General features: G+C 45.3%; 1 protein-coding gene across 2 annotated transcripts in view; it reads right to left on the reverse strand.

Annotated features, from left to right (window-relative positions):
• Positions 1 to 1,533: 1,533 nt before the first annotated feature.
• Grb10 (growth factor receptor bound protein 10) overlaps positions 1,534 to 22,627 on the reverse strand; it is a 105,339-nt gene continuing 84,245 nt past the window's right edge. The window contains exons 6-17 of one of the 2 annotated variants that reach the window (XM_032917145.1): positions 21,991 to 22,147; positions 16,929 to 17,044; positions 16,634 to 16,702; positions 16,172 to 16,309; positions 15,481 to 15,591; positions 14,620 to 14,718; positions 9,409 to 9,486; positions 8,782 to 8,898; positions 7,918 to 7,984; positions 7,640 to 7,727; positions 5,166 to 5,259; positions 1,534 to 4,629 (exon numbers count right to left, since the gene is read on the reverse strand). In XM_032917145.1, coding sequence (XP_032773036.1) covers positions 4,483 to 4,629; positions 5,166 to 5,259; positions 7,640 to 7,727; positions 7,918 to 7,984; positions 8,782 to 8,898; positions 9,409 to 9,486; positions 14,620 to 14,718; positions 15,481 to 15,591; positions 16,172 to 16,309; positions 16,634 to 16,702; positions 16,929 to 17,044; positions 21,991 to 22,147 — 1,281 coding nt within the window. In that variant the 3' untranslated portion in view covers positions 1,534 to 4,482. Of the gene's footprint in view, positions 4,630 to 5,165; positions 5,260 to 7,639; positions 7,728 to 7,917; positions 7,985 to 8,244; positions 8,899 to 9,408; positions 9,487 to 14,619; positions 14,719 to 15,480; positions 15,592 to 16,171; positions 16,310 to 16,633; positions 16,703 to 16,928; positions 17,045 to 21,990; positions 22,148 to 22,627 lie in introns of those variants that run through there. The other variant, XM_032917144.1, reaches the window with a different exon arrangement.

Below are 22,627 nucleotides of genomic sequence, written 5' to 3' on the forward strand. Positions count from 1 at the left end.
CTTATAGCAAAGACGGATCACGTTGTGTGTGGTGTGCATGTCAAGGTCCAAAGTGGACATTGGTTGCCTTCCTTGACCACCTTCTACTTAAGTTTGCTGAAATGGTGTATCTCACAGAACTCGGGGCTCACCAATTCTGGCCAGTTTGGCTAGCCTGCTTGTCATACAGACAAGTCATTGCCTTACACATGTGGGGACTACAGAGCTGCCACACTTGCCTGACTTTTAGTTAGGTTCTGAGACACACACTCTGGTTTCTCATGCTGACACATCAAGCACTTTATCCACCGAATCAGCTCCATAGTCCTACGGACTTGTGCTCTAAAACTACACGAACAAGTCTTCCAAAACACCACAGGTGACAATATCCATTTTCTCTGGGTGACTGGGATAGGTTGTGGAGGAGGCATGAAGACAGAGAGCCCTCCATTGAGGGCTTACAATAGCATTGGCCAGAGTCCGTCCATTTTCTTAATTTGCCAACTCCTTTCAATAATATTATACTCTTGTTTGTGTGTATCAATGTTTTGCCCCCATGTATGTGTACTGTGTGCATGCCTGGTCCCCAAGGAGACCGGAAAAGGTCATCTCATTCCCTGGAACTATAATAGGTAGTTGTGAGCTGTCTTGTCAATGCCAGGACCAAACTGGAAGAGCAGCTGGTGCCCTTAATTGCTGAGCTGTCTTTTTAAGGCCACTTAGTTGCCAATTTGAGAAGAAAACCCAGGTCCTTGGATGTTTCAATGCCTTGACAAATGCGAATGTCTGATTTTGGAGGCGTTTGTTAAACTTGGTGGATGTCGACTCTCTGAAACCATTTAAGGTCTGTGACTCCTTGCGTATGCCTATACATAGTCCTGGGTATATGCGTGTCCGTGAACAGGGTGCTCCTGTTGGTATGGAGGCCAGAGGTTAACCTTGGGTGCCATTCCCCAGGTGCCACCCACTTTTTTGAGACAGGTTCTTCGATTTGATCGGGAACTTATTAGGTTAGGTGCCAGGGAGTCCCAGAGGTCTGGTTTTGTGTTTTTAGCACTGGGATTACAAGTCTGTGCCACCATTGGTTTTTCTGTGGGTTCTAGGGATGGAATTCATATTCTTCCTTTTTTTTTTTTTCTTTCTCCAAGATAGGATTTCTTTGTGTAGGCCTGGTTGTCCTGAAACTCAATCAGACCAGCCTCAAAGTCCGAGCTCTGCCTACCTCTGCCTCCTGAGTGCTGGGATTAAAAGGGTATGTCATTACTACCCGTTTGCAACGCATATCTTTATCTTGTGTGGCAAACATTTTACCAGCTGAGCCCTAGCTCTGCAGCCCAGGCCTGTGATTCTTTCTTGTGGGGAGAGAAGGGACAGGTAGAGGCTGGTCAAGGTTGTCTTGGCATAGCTGAGCTGGCCCCACGTCTTGTCTAATTTTCACAGGTACTGGAAGGATCTGATTCTGTTGTGCTCACAGCAGGCACTCGTACCCACTGAGCTTATCCTCCCCAACCCCAGTTTTTGGATATAGGCGCAAGCGTAACAAATGACAGGAGATGAAGAACACTTTATTAATGTTTATTTCTAATAACAAGAAACAGAACATCAGTCCCTTATTTGTACAAAAATACCTGAAAGTTTACAATTAGGTTCACGAGCCAAAGAGCTATATAGCACAGAGTGAAGCAAAGCACGCGGGATAAAGGTTTTGTCTATCAATTAACACCCTCTGCATTCCCTGAAAACGTTTACACGTCAGGTCATTTTCCGGTCACTGCAGTTTGCACTATGATATCACAAATCTACGATGAGCTAGTAGCGCCCTCGGAGGCACAGTGATCGGACAGGCTGTCAGGTATTTAAGTGCAGAAAGGAGAAGACAAAACATCTAAGCTGAGGCACATATTTCTTCAAAGTTTAAGCAAACAAAAAAAGAAAAAAGAAAACACGTCGTTTGGAAACTCTTAACACCTAATAATATAACAGAGCCTACCTATTAAAACGCTAAAAACCCAAAGCATTTGGCATTTTCCTTCTCAACTTAGTCCAGGTGGTTACACGGAGTTGTCCTTAAGAAAAGAAAATCACAGGCAGAGATTGCAAAGTCAAACAGGCTCCAAACACCCCTGAGCTGTCCCCTTACATTCATGTCAATTAAATACAAAAATAAAAGTCAGTTGTCCTTCAGTCTCCGGTTAGGGGCGGCTGGGTGCCCGCTAACCTAGGGACCAGCTGTTTCTGGTGGAATTCCCAGCTACCTGTGCAAAGGCTGGTGAGCGAGCTCGGGGTCACTGAAGTCTGCTACACTCAAGGCGGGTGGCTTGCAGCCTTCAACAATTCACTTCAGCAAGGGAAGTACAAAATACTACGTCAAACCAGCTACGTACAAAATTGTGAACCAGAGTCAAGCCTATACTTCCGCTTAAATAGAATGCGTACTTATAAATATGAGATACACATCTTAGCTGTCTACTGTAGAGGCAGAAGAGTAAAGGGTTATGCACTGTGGGGACTGGTCTGTGTAAACTGGAGAAAGAAATCCTAGGGCTGTTTGTTATCTGTTTGTAAAGGTCTGACCTCAAAGTCAGCGGAAAGAAATGAGTATGGTAAAACTGAAATGTCCACTATTTGTCTCAAGGGGAAGATCAGTGGGAGCCTGCTGCCAAGTATGAACTTGAGAATTCTCTCATTGTCAACTGAATGATTAACTAGCTGCGAAAGAAAGAGAAATGCAATTGAGCGTTTATGCGTAAGAAAATGTTTTACTAAAAAAAAGTCAAAAAAGATTAAAATGAAAAAAAGGAAAAAAAATTCTTCATTTGTTGTAATAACATCACGTGGAAACACGGTTGCGTGGTCTGTGAACTACAGTGTTCCTACACCGTGGACCAGCGAGCCGCTGGCCTGCGTTACAAAGCGCTGTCATATCTATCTTCCACCGTGCCGTCAACCGCAGCGCAATCAGAAGTGGCTCCCTGGGGAGCACTTCGTGCAGTCGGGACTGGCAATCTAGTGGCTAGCTCAGGTGTGTAGCAGACTTCCTGTGTGGTGTCAAGAAAGGGAAATAAATGTGATCACCACAGCTGTCTGTGCTCCTCAAGGGAGTCCTGTCTGCTACTCTCATGCCTGATGAATCATCAAGGGGACAACAGAGGGTCCTCCATGGAGCTCAGGGGACCAATGATCACTCCGGCCACCTTCTGACTCCTTTCTCAAAGGAGGCAAACATCATCCTCCTAAAAACTATCCAATGTTCACAACCACTGTGAGGTACTTCTCACCCTAAGCCAGCAGAGGCAGGACCTCTGCATACCCTGCTCCTGCTGGCTTAGGGGGTTTTCAGTAGGGTGCAGAGGTCATCAAGCAAAGACTCAAAGCCAGCCTATGCCTGTGCCTCTGCAGTGTTTCCTTCTCTTTAATCACCAAACATGCTCAGAGTGACAAGAGCACAAGGCCAACAAGTTGGCATTTTTCTCTTTCGATCCTTTAACCCCACCCCCACCCCACCCCTGTGGGAGAACTGAAATGACGGAGGCTACTGCAGAGGGTAAAGGCAGCGATCATTCTACAACAGTGGGCGGCTGTGAAAATGGGAGGCACGGGGCACCCCAGATGGACTGTGTGGCATCCACAATGAATACCAATGTGTTCCAAGAAGGCTGGCTGACATCAGTCTGAAGCTGAGGTCATGCGGCTGTGCTGCGCTGGGGAACAGCGAGTTTTCCAAAGTAATGAGGTCTCCGGCACTGGAGAACGAGACACACTAATAATAAATGACCAGACGTCAGCACAACAACAACGATGACCAGACTGTGGCAGCTTGACTGCGTCCACAAAACATGCTTGGTGTCAACTGCGGTTGACACTTTTTATTTTATTATTTCTTTAAAAAAAAAAAGCTTTTCAAGTATAATGGGGAGGACTGGGGTGTCTATAATGTAGGAGCCAAATCCACACTGTCATAGCCTGCAGAGCGCAGGACGCCATCTAGAAAACTCTGGGGACCCATGTGTAGGCCGAAGCCTGCCAAATCAAAAAACCTTTGTCTCATCCGGGTTGCAAAGCCACATCCTCTCCTACCATAGGCTGAGTACAACATTGACAACGAAGAAGGAGTGCAAAAAAGTGATCAATACAAAAAGTAAACATCGCGGTTTGAATTGTCAAGGTTATTCCAGGGCAAGAGTTCATTTCCAATCATTTCTCTGCGGTTTTCACCCTACGTGGCCTAATCAAAATCATCATTCCAGTTTCTTCCCACACTTGCACTGGATCTCTTCCCTCCCCCAATTTAAATGGCTGATGCAGAGGGAGGTGGTCCTGTTTGATCCGCAGCGGCAAATCTTTGTAAAGTCCAATAACTAATTGATGTTGGTCGGTTGGTACCGATCAGAAAGCCATGTTGATCTGAGTCCTTGGGTGGGAGTAGGTGTGTGTTCTCACCCTCATGCAGGCCTCTCTTCTCCGTTCCAGTGTTGCTGCCTCCAGCCTGAGTGGGCAAGGAGGTCATAAGGCCACGCGGATGCAGTGGTGCTTCAGCTTGCAGGGCAGGACGCCTTTGTTGAGCTGGTAGAAGTCGACCAGCTGAATCAGATCCGAGAACTTGGTGTTCCCATCATCCAGAGTGAAGAAGGTCTGCCCATCATCCTCGCACTGCTGAGAGACAGAAAACACTTGCCATGTTAGAGGGCGTGACCCTGGGGGACAACCTGTGGTACTGCAGGAGACTTAGACATTGGACACTCTCCTAATTTCCATGTTTTAAAGGAAAGCAAAGGGGATGGAGAAGGTGTTCTGTAATGGCACAGTGGACCAAGGGCAGAACTGTTTGGTGATCCAATGACCAAGTGGACAGAAAACTCATGCTCCTCTTGGGAGCCACTGAACCATCAGCAAGTTCCTTTATAATTCTGAGCAGCCATGAGACACATTGGCTCAGGTTAGACCATTCATTCTTGTGTTGGAAAGAGCCAATGTCAAACTGCTCAAGGCTCCAGTGGATCTAGACTCTCACACGCGCTGAGGTCTCAGGGCAACAGGGGCCTCTGCAACATCTCCTCTCGGAGACTCTGAGAACTTCCCCAGCCTGAAGCTGTCGGTCCTGTCCACAAGCTTGCTGTGTTTACATTGGAAACTGCATTAGAACTAGAGCAGGGGACTCGGGAGGGCGGGCGGGCTGAGGCACTTACAGGTAAGATCTGGAAGTTCCTGATCTTCTGCTGGTGGCACAGCGTCAGCACGAAGGCCTTTGGATTGCTCTGGCTGTCACGAAGGAGGAACAGCCTGGGGAGTGGGAAACCAGCGATTAATTACTGACTCCTTTTAAAACCCAAAATGAATTGTCCATGTATGAATATGCATGTATGCATGTGCATACCAGCCAGAACTGACTGAGAAAAATGCACTTGCAAGCCATGACACTTCAGTGTTGTGGCACATGAGTGTTGGCATCTGAGTGGCATTTAGTGGCTACAGAGACCATCCAGAAGTCTACAATGTCATTCAACACTGAAGGAACCAGGGCCCTAGGAATATGGCTGATTCTGGCAAGGCAGAGAAAGTATAAAGGTGGAACTGAAATGTTCTGTGTTAGAGGGTCAGAAAGTGTTCAAGATTGACAGGGACAGGCCAAAATTATCCAACAAAGGGAAGCTTTTCTCTTGAGAAGATGCCTAGCACACAAGGAGGGCTGGGAGACTACAAAGTGTTCACCTGGGGACACAAGCCTGAGAAGAAACTTTATTTCCCACTGCAACAGTACCATAGTCTTGATATTTACTCTTTACAAAAGGGAAAATGTTAGCTTGACGGTCCAGGAGTCAGACTGAGAGCACCTCCTTCCAGTGTCGGATCGCCACCATGGGAATAGGACAAACGGTCCTTAGATGTCTCCAGCCTCTATCTACTGAGGAGGCTACTGCACCATTTGCTGTGCACTCCTGCCCCAGATACACGAGCCAACTCTAGCCATGGGACACTGCCTGGAGCAAATCCAGACACCACTTGTCAAGTCTGGCGTCTGCTCCCAACAGGAGCCGACGACAATGCCTATGGGGATGTTAGACGCAGTACCCAAGGTTGTGGATTTTTCCTTCTGTTACGAAGCACACAATGAGGGGTACTCCAAATGTAAATGAGTCAGTAGCAACGGTTGATATCAGCGCTAGCTTCTTGGCCTTTATAATGCCACTGTGGTTATGTAAAACCACACCAAGCTTCCACCCAGAAATCACTGGAATAAGAGGACACTGAGCTATAATTTACTTTTAAATGATTAAAGTAAATAAACAATGGTGGAGTGAACGTGCTGTCTTGTTAACCACTGGTCCTGGTAAAGTTATACATGAGAGTTAACTGGATTTGCCTGAGACTTTCCTACAACTTCTAAACCATTACAAAATAAAATTTAAAATAGAACAGCACAAAGAAGCCTAAACTCATGCTTTCCTATACCTGCAGACTTTAGACTAAACTGCCACCAACAGTGGTGTCGCCAGCTTGTAAAGTGTGATACCTGAACAGAAGGCAGTTAATAGGACTGGGAGATCCACACCAGCATGCTAGTCCCTGGTTCGGTTTAGCCAGGCTTATAGGGAGAATGTTATTCTGGACCTAAGATCTGTCCATGTTTTCCTCCTAGTCGAAACCCATCCTTAACTATTCATCTTTATCTGTATCTACAGGGATCACATGAAATCAGTGAACGTAGGAGGGAACAGTCCTATTTGATAGAGAGGAGAGGGACTAGTGGAAGACAAGGGACAAAGAAGGTAATATGGGAAAAGTGCAATGACAGGTATGTATGAAAACTCTAACGAAGCCCATTGTTTGTAAACCACTTCTGGGGGGGGGGCACGGAGGGGACATCACCATGGATGCTGTTGTAATGGGACTCGTGCCAATGCAGGCAAGGTAACAAGATGTCACGAAAAGAACGTGGTTACCCACTCACTGAAGTCTGGAAGCCTAGAGTGCTCCTTTCTGCTCAGAGACAAGATGGTGGTCCCTGTCTCAGTCATTTACCTCCCTACTATTTTTGTCTGTAGATAGAGTCCTGGGACAAGATGAAGGCAGGGCTGGGAGAGGCCACTGGGACAACAGTGCTGTGACACAGCTTGCACCCTGAGGTTCAAATTCTCTTGCTGACTCTGGTTACCTTGTGATAGCTGTGATGTGAATGTAGGTCAACCTGCTATACACAAACATACAGTCGCCGAGTCACTCTGGCCAATGGCTGCCATCACCCACATCCTCTGTTGTCCGGAGTGGCCTAGTAGTGAGGCAGTCTACTTGAGCAGTCCCAACTATGAGATGCAAGTCTCTCGTGGTTCTAAACTACAGCAGTCTGAGGTTGCTCCTCATAAAAGGGAATTTATAATATATAAATAAAAAGGCATTGATTTCTTTTTTCTTTTTGTTTATTGCCTTAAAAAGTACAACTAACCAGCCTTGTTCTTTTCTATTAAACTTGAGTGAAGAGGTAGAGGGCACATATGTTTGTATCTGTAGGACAGGATATCACCTCTGCCCTTAACTTGGCAAGGCCATCGTACTTGGCCTCTGAGCTAGTTTCTGCAGGGAATTCCGAGTCCTTGTGTGAGGCAGAGCATGTGTTCAGCACAGTGAGACCTCAACAGGTCACAGATTTAATTATTTTCCTTACCCGTCCACGAGACCTTGTTGCTTGATGATCCTGTGAGATTCCTCGCGAGAGATACGTCCATGGAACCAATGCTGAGTCCTGTGAATCACTGCAGGAGGATGGAGAATGGAGGGTAAGACACGGTTCCTCTACAGAGACCCTCAAGAGCCCAGAAAGCAACATTGACAAACTCGGAGCTCAGCTCTAGCAGTGTGGCAGCTCAGGTCGCTTGGCCCATGCACTGCGCACAGCTTGGAGCGGCTCAGAGAGGGGGTCTTTGTGCTTACAGACGTGCTTACCCGAATTCAGGGTCGAAGGATGAAGGGGACTTTGGCTGCTTAGAATATTCATCCTTGTGCTTCTCTTCTGCAAAAGAAATGCTTACATCAGCAAAGATGAGAGACTAAGTTACCCAGTATCCAAAACACGGTGGCTGAGCAGTGTCCCCTAACCCTTAGCCTCCATGACACTACCTGACTATGGAGAATAGAGAGGTTACTGGCCAAAATGGTAAATCGAATACATTTTGGTGATTTCTTATATATTTGGTTGTGAGCCTAGCCTTTAACGGCTGAGCCATCTCTCCAGCCCCATTTTGGTGATTTCTAACCAACTGAGGTTGTGGTAACATGTTTCTTATTTCGACTACTTAGGATACAAATCCTGGAAACTCAGCAGAGCAGCACAGGCTAGCACTGTAAGCTCTGACGACTCTCAGAACACTGCTCTCCTGAGTCCCTGTACTGAAGACTTTTGCCCTTTTCCCACAGTATGGATGAAGGACTGGAATGTCTTCTAAGCAAAGCCCGGCGCAGGTGTTCTGCACATGGTCTTTAAATTTCAGGGAAACCTGAGATGGGAGATAATCTTTCCATCTGCACATTCAGCACTTGAGCTTAGAGAGAGAACTGTTCCCTGTGGAGTCCTCATGCGAACGTCTGGCCCCGTGCCCTCAATGAACAGCCACTAGTAATTTATCAGCAGGAACAGCTCAGGATAGACTGGTGTGGAAGGCTGACAGCATGGCGGACCTTTGGGGCCAGCTGCTTCCTGCACTTACTCCCATACCCGCTTCCACTAACACCAGCAGAGCTATATTCTCCTGGCAAAACTTGGGTGTATGTGTGTAACCAGTTTCAACCAGACTAGGGTTAGTGCCTTACCCGCCAGGCATGGCCCTCTTCCAGGGCAGCACTCTGGGCTTCAGCCGGGTTATCAATCACTCTTCCAATTTGTCCAGAAAAATCCATGGCCACAAGAGAATTCTCAGAAACACTGCGCTGCAAAGCAAAGGCCACAGGGAATCAGCCAGGGCGACATGTCAGAGGCCACCTTCCTATCATAAAACCCCTATCATAAAGCCGCAGAGTTCCCTGTTTTGGGCTGAAAGCTCAGTTATCTAAACAGAACCACACTCAAAATGTCTTTGGGCTTTGTTTAAAAAGAAGGAAAGGAAAGAAGGAAGGTTGATCATCTCCAATTCTTCTCTGAAGACCATGCTTGGGGGCATTGGTTTAGGGAAGTAGACACAAGGCTCTTCTATGATATAGCTCACTCTCTCTTCTGGGAATGAGTACCAGAGGGTCTTTAAGATCATATTTTGATAATATAGTGCATCTCTGCTTTCTGGGAGCAGGAGTGGTTATACTGTCAGTGTCTTCACTAGGAAATGACTTCAGCATCCATGGCTTCCAAAAAAAAAAAAAAAAAAGCCAAAGATAAGAACAGGCAAGGCATGCTGCACTGTGGTTCCCATAGCCTTGACCATTGAGGGCCCTGACTCCACTTACCATAGGCGCGTTCAAAGGAGGAGCCAAACCCTTTCTCTGCTGCGGGATGCGATAGTTTTGGTACAGGAGCATTCCATACTGAAGAGGAAAGACTAGAGTCAGTACCAGCACCCAAGAGCTCCCACAGCCCCAGCCTTGGGGGAGGGAAACGAACAGGGCAATAACACATATCATAATACCAAGATCAAGATAAATTACCTTTCTAGAGTTCTACATGAGTCAAACAGTCTAAGTGGTCTACTGCATTTGCTACTACCCATTTTTATGACCAATACACTAGCCTCACTTTATAGATAATAGCATAGAAACACAAAAGAAGGAAGCAAGTGACCCAAAGTCACAAGAAGAGAGGCATTCAGGACCCGATACACACAGCCAGTTCTAAAGTCCGTCTCCAGAGGACAGAGGTTTCATATATTTTGAACAGCCCCCAAACTATTGATTCAAAATACCAAATGAGAAAATTGTGAGAGCAAGTGAGTGAGCAGGCACCGGGAAGAGGAAATAAAATTATGAAGTGACTGCATCATCCTCTTGTCCTTCCTTCCTGAGACACAGGCTCTCTTGGGGTTTTTGGTCCTATAGGAATACTCCTCCTAAAAACAACATGTACAACATGAAAACCATTCTCCTGTGAGAGGAGAAGAGAGGGACAGGTCAAGACAAGTGTTTAAAGTAAAAATCACCAGGAATTCCCTCCTACTGCTGAGAAGATACCAGACTACAGAGTCAAGAATATATAAATCAAACACATCATAGACGACTGTTAAAAAACAAAACAAAACCAAAAAAAAAAAAAAACAAAACAAAACAAAACCCAGAGATAAAAAAATACATCAAAACCAAAAGAGAGACAAAGGACAGTGAGAAATTACTGTGACTAGTGAGCTTTTCCTTTAATAATGTAGGCAAGACTAAGTTTCTAGGGTCCACTAGAACTAGAGTTGAGTTCTCCTAGTTCTAGAAAAGAATGCATGTGCAGGGGAAAAGTCAGTGCAAATCTGCTGCTGCTGAAACTAAAATGTGACTCTATAATGCACAGCAGCAGGACGTCTTAGGGATTTTAATGCAGAGGATGATTATCTACAAGAGCATTTCAGATAGATGGTAAAGGACATGGAGAAAGCTCTATGTCAGCCTGACTGTGGCGAAGGGATCAGATAACATAGCTTTTTAGTAAGTTAAAAAGATGCATGTTGTTGTACTGGGGTGCCCACTGGAGAACAGTGGCCTCTGAGTCATTAGAATAGCCTGCCTGATATACGTGCTTAACTGGGCGCCCTAGGCCAGACCACAGAGCCTATGTTAGAATGTGACTCATGCTGGGCTGGGGGCCATGCTAGGGACTAAGGCTGGCCACATAAGTGATGGGTCTGTATGGCCAACAATGCATGGAAACTGGGGTCTACACTGAGGCCTGGAGAGCGTCTCTGGTCAGTAAACTTTGGGTGAATTATACATTTTGTCATTAGGTTCAAGTACTGTATGTACCTGACTCCTCTCCTCTCCTCTATCCACTCACACCTATTATCCCTTTCATTACAATAATGTGTATAAGGACTTTGCTGAATTTGTAGTCCTAGCTCATTAATGAGGGGAAGGAGATCCAGGGGGCATCTCCCCACAGTACCCAGTGATACGACTAATAAGAAAATCTAAAATGTGTGAACTCTTTTGAACAACAATATAGTGTCTCAAGTAGAAAATCCCAAATTTGATTTTGGGATTGAAAGTGATAGATCAGTGTTAAAACCTAGGCAAGTGTGTAAAAAATTACTTCAGGCATGTGTAAAATATATGTATGAAACAAGCGTATTTCATGTTTACACAAATATTCCTTGGTCACAAAAAGCCAAAATGTTTCTGCTGCCAAGTATTTTGGAGAAGGGTCATTCCCTCTGGACTATACTATATTATTATGTTTGGGAGTGTATGCTCTCATGGTTCCTTTCCTCAGACCTGCCCTCCCTTGCTAATTGGCTTGAATGCCTTCAAGAAGACACTTAGATCACTGACTTTAAGCTTTCTTTCTTTTTTTTAAAACACATATTCAACATTAACATTTGCCTCTGAAATTCTGCTGTAATTGTAATCTGTGGTACTTTTATTATTACTCAATTGATATATCTTCTGATTTTCTTTTGCCTTCTCTCCTTGATCTGTGAATTATTTTAAATAGATCATTTCTATAAGTAAGTATAAATTATACTTTATTTGCATTGGATTTTTGAATGTGATTTTTTTTTTTAAACTCAGTTACTAAGGAAGTAGAAAGAATGTTTTCACATTTATTGTTTTTAGTCTAAAGACTACAAATTCACACCGTTTCTACTAAGAATATAAGGCCCCACATGGTGGTGGTTGTATCCAGGGTAAGCTGTTAAGCCGTTGGTCATTATGTTCTAGCTGTCTATAGCGTTTCCTTCTTTCATTTCCCTTTTCAGCTTAGCTGACTGGGCTTTAAAGATACATGTATAGTCCAATTAATGTTATTTCCTTTGTGTGCCCTAACAATGTTTCCTGCTTCATTGCCGTGTAGCCTTTCATTTCCTCGTCACATCAAATTAGATGTGACTCTCTCAAACACCAGAGGATTAAGGTAATGGCGGACTGTTTTGTTGCTTTGTGTAGAGACAACGGCCATGTCTCCACATTCAGAGCTTGCCATGTTAAGAAATATCCTCTGGGCTCTCGGTGAGTAAAGGTGCTTGTCACCAAGGCTGGATTTGGTCCCCAGAACCCACATGGTGAGGGAAAAGACTACCCCAAGATGTCCTCTGACCTCCATACACATGCCCACACACATTCCCCTAAAGAAACTAATTAATAAATTAACATAATAAAGAACCATAAGCACATCAATAAAGTTCACAGGAGTTTAACATTACAAATGGGGTTGAGTTTGAAGATCTAATGAAAGGAACCCATTTGCTTTGTGAATCTATTGTGCACTGACAGATTTCCTTTATTACCTAGTTTCCATTCTGGCCATTAATCCTGGAGGACCCAAAACGTCAAATAAAAGGACAGATCTTTCTCTACTAACTCAGTAAGACACATAGGTTCTTAAGTGAGGTGGTAGGCAAGTTTACTGCTCTATGCAAGGGTAAAAAAAGGTTTAGAGTCATGGACAAAGAATGCTTCAGAGAATGTACCTCAACTCCAGGAATGCAAGACAAACTGAGAGAAATGCTTTTCAGCAGGGGGAGGCTAAAATCACATGGGAGGCAAACCCTATTTAGCATAGATGTTGAACAAAAGCAATCTATTAAGTAAAACTAGTCTCAACCCTTCCATGGGCCCTGGGATTGGATGGCTCATGTCCTTGGTTCAGAAGTGGCAAAGTCATAATCTTGAACATAACTGAAGATGTGAGTTATCCCTTCTTCAGGTCATGGAAACCCAAGCTGTGGCTGCTTTCCTTGCCAAGTTCTAGCAGGCCAAGGGTAAGGAATAAGTTGCTGTTGCAACCCACTGAGACTAGAGATGCCTCACAATACTCTAATATGCCACATCTAAAAGAAAATCAGGCCTTTTATTTGCTTGTTATATTGGGCTGTTACAGATTCTACCCTGAAACAGGGAAAAATTCTACTATAAAAATCTTTGAAAATCACTAGCTTTGGCTTCTTTAGGGGAAAAAAAAATACAAGGAAGGGTCTAAACCCACAATGCTTACATTTTAGATACAACAAAGAAATACATTTGGGGAAGGGGAAAAACTCTAGCTGCCTAAGGTTTGAACAACCGACTTACGAAGTTAGACAATTAACTGAAACCTTCCACTTGGTCTCATACAATTATAAAGCAAAAGCTATTTTAACATCATTAGGTAAGGTAGCCACCACCTCAGAATTAAGGGTTGCAAAGCTGTCCTTTCCCTCTGAACACAATTAGCTTGAGGTCACATTCATCCTCCTGGCCTTACCCTTCATTTCTACCAGGGACCGGAGACTGCTTTCAGTAACTGAGACTGCCTGTGTGGGACCTGGAGGGAGTACATGCACCCTAGAGGAGATCTCTTAAGGAGAGGCTGAGGACACTAAGCCACCCAAGTCACTCTGTGGTTCTTAGTCTCTGCTCTCCCTGGCAGTCGGGTCTGGGCTCGGCAAGGCTTCTCTGACCTCTTTACACCCAGTGCAGTCTTTTGTTCTGCACAACCTTCTCACTGCAGAAAGGACTTTGAGCCCCACATTGAGCTGCTTCAGAGCACTGCAGTGAATTCCTTTGTTTCCAGCATGCTGGTCCTACTGTCAAAGTGCTTGTGCAGAGGAGGCTCCCTGTGCCTCTTGGTGGTCTGCTGTCTTGCAGAACACGAACCTAATTGCCTTTTCAGGGTGGGGTAATTTAAAACCAAAGCAACCACAATGGCAGGCTCTTGTGCTGACTCAGCAAGACATTTTGTGGGGGGAATTTTTACATCAGTTTAAGAAACTTTCAGAAAAGGAGGGAGAATAGGAGAAGTAGGTAACTGTTACAACTTTCTAACCCTCTAGTATAGTCCTGTGTCCAAGAAATGACGAAGAACAAAATCTGACCGTACGTCCTGCATTGCCCACTAAGTAAACCTGTACCAGTAGGCACAGCAATGCCTTTCTCCTACATACACATCATTATACACTTATTTTTTAACTAATAGTTTTTCTAGAACATCGATCAACTTTTTATGTATTTTTGCATTTTTTTTTAAATGAAAGGATTTCTGTCTAAAGTCTAAGCTGGCCTCAAACTCAACAATCTTCCTACCTCCCTCCACCTCTAACTGCTGGGATCTTAGGCATGTGTACCACACCTAGAAATCTCAGTATTTTAACACATACAAAGTATTCCTTTCATGCTCGGCTTACATCCTGTCACTTTGATGACAGACTTTGAACAGGCTTAGAACTTAGAGTTGTCTACTGCAGGGGAAATTCCTTACCCCTTGATGCTCAGAGGACATTTGGAAACATCTACCGGCATTTTTGGCTGTCTCCACTGATTGGGGGCATCTCGTAGGAGAGAGCTACAATGCATAGAGCTCTGTCTTTAGCCAAAAGAGCATCAGTTTCCATCAACACTTATAGTGCTCAAGTTGGAAAACCTGGTTCTACCCTTACATGGTCTGAGACCTTACGTAGTAGAAGGATAGACAACTACAGTTGATAAATCACATTTGGTAGAAACGCCATAGCATTTTTGGGCAGGGATATATAGCCTTGAGCCATGTACCTTGAGCAGTCTGAAGGCTGTCATCCAGCAGGTACGGATCTGCTCATCTTCGGCACAGAGCAGACGCAGCTCCTTCATCTCGACCTTCGCTTTGTTTGGCTACAGGAGAAACGAGGAGCCGACCAGTGAGTGAAACAGTGAGAACTCATACACCCAATGTTAGAGAAGGCTGTCCTCAGATCTTAGAAACCTCACACCACGGGGAGATCCAAGTACAACGAGTCACTGGTCATCTACTCAAAGGCTCCCACCTCCCAAGTATCCACAAAGGTTAATAAGACAGTGACCATAAAACACTTACAACAACTCATGCGTAAGAGTTCAGGAGACAGTGGTCACCACTGTGATGATCAACACTGCTACAATCTCACCAAGAGGGAAAGAACATGGTCTTGGCTGTGGTACGTGTGCATGTACGTGTAAGCCTGCATGTCTGCACCTAAGTGTATATTCACAGCTGTGTGTTCTGTACAGGCACACATCTGTATCCATGTGCCAGTGCTCTCATATACACACAGAGGGGGTAGGCAGTACCATGGTCAATCATGACCAGAAGCCCACACAAACAGTGGTACACTCAGTGGCTGGAGCCCCTGCCGGAGGCTAACGGCTACCTGGCCTTAAGTCACTGAGTCCTCTCAGTGATCCACAGAGCATGTGTCTACCTTCCCCAAGCTCCCGGGCTAATACAAAAGAAAAACATCAAATCCTAAGCACACAATGAGGCCAGTGTTAAAGGGAAAGAAAAAGTTTCTGTTTAGAGCAGAAGGATCCACAACCAAATAAATACCGGCCAGGAGAAAACTCCTTTGCACGGCTCCCAGCCCCAGCCCCAGCCCATGGACTGCATCCATGGAGTACCTTGATGCACATTCCGTGTTCATTGGGCGCGTTGTACTGCTTCTTTCCGGCAATCAGGTAGAAGATGCTGCTTTCTTCCAGGTCAGCCAGCAGCTGCAGGTGTCTGGGTTCCTGCAAAACAGCAGTCAAGTTACCTGTGAGGTCACAGTTTCTGGAAAAAAAAATCTATAGTGCTAAAAGCTCACCTTTCCCCTGGTCACACACACAGCCCTAAAGGAAGACGTGGACTCTGAACAGCGTGAGCTCAGATGCCAGCTCTGCTGTAATAGACTCGGTTGTCTCACAGGAACTATGCAATTCTTAAAATTTGCTCCAGTAGAGTGAAAACCAAAGTTTGCTTTATGAATACAGGACAACAACCCAGCACGTATCCTATGGCCAGGTTGGATCTAGAGTCTAAATTATGAAAACTAAATGCACCCTTGCGTGGACCGAGTCCATCAGGATGGGCTGCATTCAACCCACAGGCGGGATCCAGGGCCGACCATCCTAGAGGACAGGAGCTGCTGTATGTGATGCCATCCAATTTCTGACAGACCAGTACACTGGGTCCCTGCGTGTACAGTTTTATATAAAGTGCTCATTAATTAGTTAACGCTAGCATAAGGGGTTCAGGGTTTTTTTAAAATTAAGCCCAAGTCCACAGCAAGAACACCTAGTACAGGGAGCGGTGGGGAGTTCTAAAACTTACCTTTGAAGTCCCCTTGGTGGAGTAATAAAGGCCAGATCTGCGCAGGCACACATACAGCTTCTTCCAAGACTTGCGTCCCACCTCCTTCACCTGCAAGAACCCCTGGATCTCAGGGCAGCTGCTGGAGTTCAGGAAATTCTGTGAAGGAATACACTTTTACCATTAGGCGGTATGCACATAAAACAATGACAGCACGTATCTTATTACTACATATAGGTGACATTTTCAGAATCATTAAAATACTTCGCGGAAGGTTAGGCAAAATTTTCTTCCTTAAAACTTCTTAAAATCCCAACTGATATTGTGTAGAATTTGTGTAGGTGTTGACATAGAAGCAAATGGCTCCCACTATAGTGTAGACATAAGGCTGCTACTTTCCTTAGAAGATGGAACATTTCAGGAGTCTGCTCCTTATTTCAAACTTCCAGCAAGAATGAATGCAGCAAGAATTTTGCTTAGTACCTGCAGAAGCTGGGCCTGGCCACCGTTGGACTGCTGGCACCAAGTGACCATCTGATCCGGAAAGAAGTTCTGAGAGACAGGGAGAAGCAAGGGTATTAGGGACGCATGTCTGACAATAGTAAAACTTCTCCACGTATGATCATGATCCACTTGTATTTCAGATGACAGTCTCATTCTGTTTAATTAAATAGTGTCCCACTTCCTAAACCCATGTACCCAGTAAGTCTCAGCTCATCATCTGATAATCAGGTTTTATTCAACCCAAGTATAAATTCCAAGATTTCAGGAAACTTACCACGGGGTTCTTAAAGAACTCATACTTGGCATAGTTCTTTCTGAATAAGAATTTACTCTCACTTGGCATGGTGCTCTCCACTTGGACCACGATCTCATGGTCCTCCAGGCACCTCTCTGTAGGGAGAAGCATCACATGTAAGATGTGACGGGACTTCAGGGCAATCTCACAAGGTCAAAAGCTGTTTTTAAGTACTGAGATGAGTCTGTCAGGAACACTAAATTTAACTCTCTTTAATTCTCTGACAGGTATCTAAAAGAGGTCTGAAAATTCACTAAAACACAAAGTTTGGGTTAGTACCTACATGGATTTCTTGACACAACATTGAGAGAGTCACAAATGATTTCTACTCTTATACTACAAAACTAAAGGCAAAGGAACATAGGCATAGACAGCAGGAGGCAGGGCAGGTAGGACCACAGGGCACACAGGTGGTAAGACCGGGAGACCAGTGGACAAGATACTAAGCAGTGGGATGTACTCCTCATTCAGACCTAGCTAGTCAGCACTGGTCATGCCATGGGATGAAGGATCCAGCTGGACTGTTCGCCTCTTGCCTTCACTAGGTAGATGACTCACTCCTCTCAGAACACCCTACGTTATGATCTAGAATGGCTGCTTAGTCCCTTCTCTGAACCTCTGCTTTTACAGAGAGCATGAAGGAAGGGCCCAGCCTGCTCCCTGCTGACACGAATACCATGTTTGGACGAGCTGTGCTTTTCTCTGTGGAATGGAGATCAGAGGTCCTCCCACAAAGCTCCTGAAAAGCCATAGTGGAGGTGGTAGTGACACAGAACTAACCACATCAAACAACAGGATAAACTATTGACAAGTTCACCCCAGGCTACACATGTGACCTGATGCCAGCCAGGCATTCACAGTTTCAGTGAACACAGGCGCTCTATCCTGAGTCCCCACTGTCTGCCTCTCATGCAGCCATGGCTGAATCTCTAGAAAAATCTTCCCTTCGAAGGAAGGGAGACGGTTAGGAAAGGCCACTTTAAAGGGTCTCAGAATTGGGAGAAAGAATTTCTGTTCACAAAGGAGAACTGTGGCTATGGGGCACTGCTCCCATTACCAAGAGCAGTTGGGCAGAAATAGCTTTAGCCTCCATTTTGATACTGCAAGAAGGGGACATCTTGGCAGAAACATATTTAAAAGCAGAATCTGTCCCCGTTGGCAGCTACAACTCTCACAGGGCATGAAAAGCCAGGCTTGAGGCAAACCTAGAATAGTTTCCATTTATTTCTATCTGGGAGAATTCTCCCTGGAACACATGAACGCTTGTGTTTATACAAGGGTTATATTTCCTCAAGACGCATGCGAACAACCACATACATTGACTAAAAACTGATGCATGGTTTAAGAAAACAGCCAGGCTTAAGTTCATTCATTTTAAACAGACTTTCTCGTCCAAAAACACATCAGCGAATTCCATCAGGGGCTTTACTCAGAGAAAATATTCTAAACAAACTTAGAACAGAACTCAACGACCCAATAACCTGTAGGTGGTTGCTTTACAGAATAAAATATTTTCACCATTTCACAAACAGTAAAGCAGAGAGGTAGCAGCCACCCCAGTAAGAGTGCAGTGGCTAGCTCTAAATCAGTAAGTGTTGTGCTTTCCAAAGAATCTGCGGAAGGAGGCACAGGGACCCTGTGGGGAGCTTCCCAGCTAAGACCAACGCTGTGGTCTGTACAGCTCTGCTCCCTAACAGCAGCTGCCTGGGAGAGGCCGGGGGAGCTGCACACATACTGCACGTACACAGAGGGGAGGGCTTGGTGCCTGGGGAAAGAGGCAGGGGAAACTGGGCCCCACTGCGGTTTCAGGTAACCAGTGACTGCTAAGCTAGCCCATGCGGCCCTAAAGGATCATGCGCCCCTCCTCCCTCCCCCGCTAGTCAGTTGACCCCAGAGGGGCCTCACTGAGGGCTCCTCGTGCAAACCAGCTGCAGCTTTAACTCCAGTTTCCTTCCCCAGGAAGCTGGGAAACAGTGGAGAAACCCTGCTGAGCCCTTGTTCAAGACTCCATAGCTGGTGGCCTCAGGCTGCATTGGTGGAATATCTCTAGGCGTGGATTTATTACTGACTATTCCCACTTTCAGGAGGCTGTTACCGCTTCTCCATCAGTCCACTCCATGACCATAGACTCTTGTAGCAGAAAGGGCGCTGGCTCACACAGAGCATCTCTGCAACTCTGTCTACTTAAAGAATTAACTTCTGGTGAAGTTTCCAGTAGACCAGCTGCTAAAATCAGCATAGGAATTGTTTTGAAGACCTTAATTTGAGGTCACCTATGAACTAAAACTATCAGAATGCTATCTTTGTGCTCCCATTTGTCACAGTTTTGGGTCATAATCTGTTTTAGAATTTGTCTGAAAGACTTGTAAATTGTACCACTGTTTCCCTGCGTGTCCTCCTCCCTAATAAGAAGGCTCAATATAGACTTGCCTAAGAGAGTTATTTCCCTGGAGACAGTGATTCCCAGGAATGTGAGGCAGGGTGGGTCCACGCTGAACATAGGTGAGGCCCCACGCTTCAGGCCAAGACCCAGAAACTCACCCTAGAGCAACAGCCATTACAAAGAGCCTCCCACAGTCTGTGGTTCAGCCCTCAGCAGCAGGGCAGCTGACTCTGAGGAGGGCTTTCTGAGAGGAACCACAGAGCCAGAGCGCCACGTCTCTCTACTCACAGGACCCTGACAAGAGACTGCTGTGTAACTGTGGCAGAAACAGGATTTCCTTTAAAAGAGCTAATTAGCTATGTACTTTTTTTGTGTTTTGTTTTAATTAAATGATAGGTTGAATCAACACCCACCACCACCATACACGAACGTGCACACTTGCACACACAACCCCCCCCCCCCTTACATGGAGGGAATTGGAGGGCAGAAATGGAGCTTGTATTGGGGTTGCTTTCCAAGATCTAGCCCAAGCGGTAAGTGTGTTTTACTGTCTGTAACAAGAGAGGAACCGGTGTGGAAAGAACACCCAAGGGAAACAATGTCTGAGCACACATCCAGTTCTTCTAGATTCTGGCCTTGTGAGGCTCATTAATTTCTTTTTGTGAAATGAGACCCAAATTTTAACTCAAAGGTTTCTGTTTCCTTTAAAATAATTTCATTTATTCTTTCTTTTACATTTTCCCCATTTTAATTTGATTTTAAAATAATATACTATTCATTTTAAAGTACACTAGTGTACTTCTAAAGTGACTGAGAAAAGAACAAAGAAAGGGACACAGAAATATCGCCATTGGGAGGCTGTATATACCGTGTCCTCTCTTCGACTTCCTTACAGTAAAGCGCTCTAGTTCTTCCCAGAGCTTTAGCACTAGTTTATGTACTGTGTGGTGACTCCACATGACGGCTCTGACCAGAAAAACTGAGTGCAGTTTCCAGGCCGTCCCTGTGCATTAAGAACCCTGTGTGGATCTGTATGGATTTTCTCAGTGCACGCCATTCTACCCACAGACTGAACACAAATACCTGGGACAGTATAGTTCGACTAGACAGACTCATCCCTGCAGTCTTCCCCACAGTCCTCACCCCCTCTGTTTCTTCTGGCTTCTCACTACTGCTTAGTTTTTAAGTGATGTGTGTGTCAACAGAGATTGCTAATGCCTGCCGTAGAGCACTATACAGTCCACTTGCGGTCTGACAGGAGTCGGTCATCTCTGTGGGAACAATTGACCCCCATAGTCCGTCATTATGGAGCAGTGAAGGACTATGACAGAAGGGAGGATAGGTAGTAGATGGGAGAGAGGAGTGTGATGGCTCATGTCGGTATGACTGTACTTAGAGTCATTTAAGAAACATGCCTTAGGGCACAATGTGTGAAGGGCTTTCCAGAGGCGTTTGGGCCAGAAGGAGGAGACCCACAGCCTATATGGAGAGCTCCCAATGAATGTGGGCAGCACAAGGGTTCAGAGCTCAAAGGACTAAGCAAGGCAGCCTGGCAGCCGTCCTCTCTGCCTCTCCTCTACAGATGAACTGTAACTCTGCTGCCAAGGCCTGTTCTATCCTGGACTCAATCCTCTCCCACCCCAAAACCCCGTTCCATAAGCCTTTCTGTTGTAGTAATGGGGAGAGTAGCTGAGACAATGCACTAGAGTTCTGGGTGCTTGCAGCAAACATTACAGGAATCTGCAAGTCCAAAGAGAGGCGGGAAATCGCGACTCAAGCTCACATCGCATTATCTGTGCTTAAAAACTATACTATCTGCTGGAAGAGTGCCAACCGTTTCAGTGAATATTCTAAGACAAGAGGTTGCACTCCACTTTACTAATCTTTCAAAAGGGTTATAAGAAGAAATTAAAACTGTGAAATTTGGTATCTCTCTTTTAAGACATGGAAGGCATGGGGAAATTATAGCTTAATTGAGTGAAAATTCTGTTTTTAAATACCTGCTCATGATTTTGCAGGCTTCAGACTTCATGCAAATAAGATTTTAAGCAAAAGTCTGAAAGCTTCTTTACCTGAGATGAACCAACTGAGTTCTAAAATACACTCTCGTTCCACAGACAAGATACAGACATATATGTGCCTGTGCACACACAGTACAGGCTCCTCCTCACAAAGACGCTATGTAGGCATTATACGCCTATGAGACGCCTCTGTAATATTATCCCAACTCCCTGTCCCTACCGCAGAGGACTCATGCCTCCTCCTTCCTTTGTCACAGTGAGCTGCTCTCTGATTTGGGCAGCTGTAATCCAGTGGACGATAGGTTCTAACACACATGTGGGCAGCAAGTCCCCTCAGGGGTCTAGACATCTGAGAAGAACCAAGTCATAGAAGACCTACAACCCAGGCTAAGCCTCCGGGAAGTTACTGCTCTGAGAACTCGGAGAAATTCTCAGAGTATCAGAGGGAGAGGACTTGGAAGGAAGAAAAGTGAAATTTAGGAAAAAGGAAGGGGCCAGAAGGAGTGAAGAACAACTATTGACCACCAGCCACTGTGGCAGGAAACAGTGACACATTCACTCTTGGCTGTGGCATACCCATTTGGTCACATACTGAAGTCCCAGGTGATGTTCCCAAGCTAGAAAAGCAGTCCCCTACCTAGTCCCAGTTGTGGGTGATGCTCCACCAGAGTCCAGCTGTTATCATCCACACAGTGACTTTTGTAAACCAGCAGCTGGCACAGGTCCCTGGCAGTCATGTCGGTTAGAATCTCCACCACTTTGCTTGTCCCATCTTCACTAAAGACTTTGACATCCTGCAACACACAAACGGGACAAGTACATATGAAGCAACTTTGCATTTACATGAAAGAAAAACAAACAAGATAAAACAAAAGTAAAGACATGAGTGTCTCAACACATGGACAAGTGGGAATTCTGGCTCCACAGATGTAGGCCAAGGGCTATGGGATTCCCTTTCCTCTCTTTGGAGGAATCAGGGAACCTCATAGGCACAGACAGAACACAGCCAAGCCACCAGTCTAGCTTAGGGAGTAACAGAACTCACTAAACACTACAGGTGGTTCCAGGTTGGACGTTTAGACTTAACAAACTCAGCAAATGTCTGAGTTGACCCTCCTTCTACCCTAAATTGTGGTAACTCGTTCCTCTCTATCTCCAGAGCCCACAGGGTCTACAGCTCCTCCTAGCTCTACACCCTTCACAGCTCCTGAGGGACAGGAGCAAGCTGAGGTAAATGAATTAGGGATATGCTGATGTTTAGACTGGTGAAAGGG

This window comes from Rattus rattus, chromosome 11 (genome assembly GCF_011064425.1).
Source record: "Rattus rattus isolate New Zealand chromosome 11, Rrattus_CSIRO_v1, whole genome shotgun sequence".
NCBI lineage: Eukaryota > Metazoa > Chordata > Mammalia > Rodentia > Muridae > Rattus > Rattus rattus.